General features: G+C 47.6%; 2 protein-coding genes across 2 annotated transcripts; both read left to right on the forward strand.

The window, feature by feature from the left end:
* Window positions 1–463: 463 nt before the first annotated feature.
* PHALS_02178 (uncharacterized protein) lies at window positions 464–787 on the forward strand (the record flags this gene model as incomplete). The annotated part of the gene is made up of 1 exon (XM_024718923.1): window positions 464–787. The coding sequence occupies one exon, from the start codon at window positions 464–466 to the stop codon at window positions 785–787; it is 324 nt and encodes a 107-aa protein (XP_024572637.1).
* A 728-nt stretch (window positions 788–1,515) lies between these two features.
* PHALS_02179 (Uncharacterised protein family Cys-rich) lies at window positions 1,516–2,894 on the forward strand (the record flags this gene model as incomplete). Its single annotated transcript, XM_024718934.1, has 2 exons — window positions 1,516–2,096; window positions 2,159–2,894. 2 exons carry the CDS (start codon window positions 1,516–1,518, stop codon window positions 2,892–2,894), a joined length of 1,317 nt encoding a protein of 438 aa, XP_024572638.1.
* Window positions 2,895–3,365: the final 471 nt, after the last annotated feature.

Below are 3,365 nucleotides of genomic sequence, written 5' to 3' on the forward strand. Positions count from 1 at the left end.
CCCAGGAGTCCCTCCCGCTGGAACTCCTCCCGCTGGCACCCCAGGAGTCCCTCCCGCTGGATCTCCGCCCGCTGGAACTCCAGGATCCCCCACTGCTGGCCATGGAGATGACACGCCATGCCCTGAGCTGACTTACAACTATCCGCCGAGTGTTTCGACACCCCCTACTGTAGGAGGCGATCATTCAACCAATACCCCTCCTACCGGATCGGGCTCTCCACCACCACATGGTGTAACACCCTCATCGACTCCCAACGTTGGTCATGGTGAAGACACTCCTTGCCCCGAGCTTGCCTACAACTATCCACCTGGTGCAACAACACCCACTGGGGTTGAGGGTGATCACTCAAATGCTCCGTCACCCAGCACTCCTCCGTCTAACTCTCCCACACCTGGTTCGGGTAATCCGACACCCCCGTCGACGGGATCTGGTAGCCCAATGCCACCCTCTCCCCCTTCGACTATGGTTGGTGGCGCTCCACCTTCGAATGGAAACCAAACGACTCCATCATCGGTCCATCATACTCCTACGACGATGGTCGGCGGTGCTCCACCTACAAATACAACTGAGCCCGGCTTGACTCCTCCCCCATCTCATGAGCCCAACAGTTCCACACCAACAGGCGAAATGGGCTCTCACTCGACGACCACCCCTGAAGCACAGACTCAACACCCTGATTCCCCATACAGTCCAGTTCCGTCCGAAAAGTCTGGCTATGGACCTGCTACTTCAGAAAACAATGACGAAGATGTTGTGCAGACTGATCTTCGCTTCCTACGCAATTAAGCGACCTATCTTTGCTTCTGAAGGCAATTGATTCACGAAGCTTGTCCGATTCATAGGTTGCTGTTTTTGTTCATGTCAGGCCAAGCGAAGCAGCCAAGTTATCTTGCGTAGTAAGTTTTACATTGCGAATATAGCACAGCTTGACCTTTTTACATAATTTGAATGCATCTTTGATTCCAATGTTTCGATTACTTCGTGTTAATTCTAAGATTTCAAGTAAATATTTGTCTTAGAGGACAAGATAGACATTTTACAATTGATAAACAGCGGCGCCATCCAACAAACTTTACAGAGTGGTCATCGAATATTCAAATCGAAAAATCGTCACATTCCGAGCTAGTTTTGTTAGAGACGTTTTGCCTTTTGGACTTCAAGTTAGAAGCACTATTGATCACGACCTCTTTACTTCCTGCAGTCGCAAATCTTACTTGCTTCAGTCAGAAGACACTATAACGAAGGGAGTATTCATGAGCAAGTACATGAGCAGTATCTAAAGGTGCGTCAATACGTGTGATCTAGGAGTTGGCCAAACTAAAGCATTCATCCCAATTCAAACCGATAAACACTAATGGTAATTTAAAATCTGCATCAAGTTACGCTAGCCATACAATGTGCACAAGCTCCTCGAACATTGATGGCTGAGCTTTACAGTATAGTGCACACTTTATTGTGGAACATAGTAATGGCAGAATTGACAATTATTGCAATTAACTGTCATCAATTTTGTCATGTCGACACCGAAGGTCGAGAAAACTGTGCATGGGGAATTGGAACTTCAGCCTCCTCCAGGCCAGGACGCGAACGGTATAAGTGTTGGGAAATGGTCAAGCCCTGTGATCCCCGATGAATCTGAAGGATTAATGACCTCCAATATAAGTCTCGAGGTTTGTTGTCCGTGCATCCCCTTGGCGCAGATTGAGATCCGAATGGGGATTCAAACTTACACAAGGGCGATAAGCTGGTACGCGACTGCGTACGGGATCTTAACTTTCGCGCTCGGCACTTTTTGGCTCTTTGCTACCTTGTGGATCTGCTCAAAGGCCTATCGTGATGCGACGAGTATCCTAGTTCGCATCCTGGTGCTTGTTGGATCACTGGTCCTGGCAGTCATCATGTCGCTCTTATTAATGTACCGCATCTCGATGCTGCGCTCGACAGTTCGAGAACGTTTCGACATTCCCGGTTCTGTCCGTGAGGATCGTACGGCAGCTTGGCAAGAGACGGCACGGGCTATCCGTCAGATGCGACGCCATCTTAAAATTGATCAAGCCAAGTATGGGGCAGTTGCTACGTTGCCGGCTTATGTAGTGTAATTCTAATATAAGAAGTGTGACTGGTCTGTTCGTTTCTATACTGGTTTGTATAGAGCAGAATGATGCGATGTCTTGACAAGACAATTCCGATGGCACTTGAAGGGCTTCAACAGCGCAGGGAGACTAAAAAGCGGCTTCAAGAGATCGATAATCTCCTAAATGACGATTTGGATGAGTTACCAGCGAGAGCGACTGTAAATCGGACAACTCAAGCTCACAGCTTCGGCTCTGGCCGTAGTCCGAGGAAAAACCGTCATTACTGGGTGAGCAAAGGTCTATCAACCCCTGGACCTGGGACGTATGCTGTGACAAATGCTGATAGTATTGTCAAGACGAACGGTGGAACTGGTGGAGCGCTTGGACCGCGTTGTGGTGGTTGCTGTCGCTTTCAACCTTGCGAGTGCAAAAAGTCTCGAAAGGAAGCAAAGACGCAAGTAAACGATTCTGGAGGAAAGCCACACGTTTGTAAAGAGCCTCGACACTCTTATCCATCCGTCGTTGTGAAAGTTAAAACAACGAAATCTGCTAACTTTCGGTCTGAAGAGCAGCAGCGACGAGTGGCCGCAGTACAAGCTGCGAAAGAACGCTGGAAACGAGTGGGTCAGAATATGACACCTAATTATTGCTGGACAGAGCGTCGTGTAGCGACTGGGGGAGCGCTTTCAATGGAAAAAAGTACTAGTCGGGATGGATATGGAAACAATACGACACGGGCCAGGCTGCAAAAACTGCTTATTGCTGATCGAAAAAAAAATAAACTGAATAAGACGACTCACGCGTTGATAAATTGCTAATGGCAAACAATTTGAATGGTTGAGAAGACCTGGCTTCCTAACCCAGCCATGCTTACGGCTTAGACGGGAGACTCGTTATTTTGACAAGCAATTCGCTTTTCAGGATCTGACCGAAGGTCTAATTTACGGCATATGCCACTGAGTGCGCATATTAGGGCAGACGTTTGTTGACAAAGGGACGTATATCTCGTTAAGTTTACTGACGAGAACTGATAAAATGCGTAATCCAGAGAAGTACAATCAGAGCTAGCTAGACTCGCTGGTACAACTGTTTGCATAAATTCAGCCGTCGAAACGATCGGACATCATCAATGTGGATGATTTTGGTAATTGAGTATTCATATCGGTGGTCGACGTTACGTTTGAAGATCTTGTGTATAATTTTGAAGCGACGTCATGTCCCCTCGTAAAGATCGCACATGTGTGCAAATCTCTACAAAAGGTTCCACTACATAGTATACAAAACCAGCC

This window comes from Plasmopara halstedii, assembly GCF_900000015.1.
Source record: "Plasmopara halstedii genome assembly, contig: Scaffold_179, whole genome shotgun sequence".
In the NCBI taxonomy this organism is placed as follows: domain Eukaryota; phylum Oomycota; class Peronosporomycetes; order Peronosporales; family Peronosporaceae; genus Plasmopara; species Plasmopara halstedii.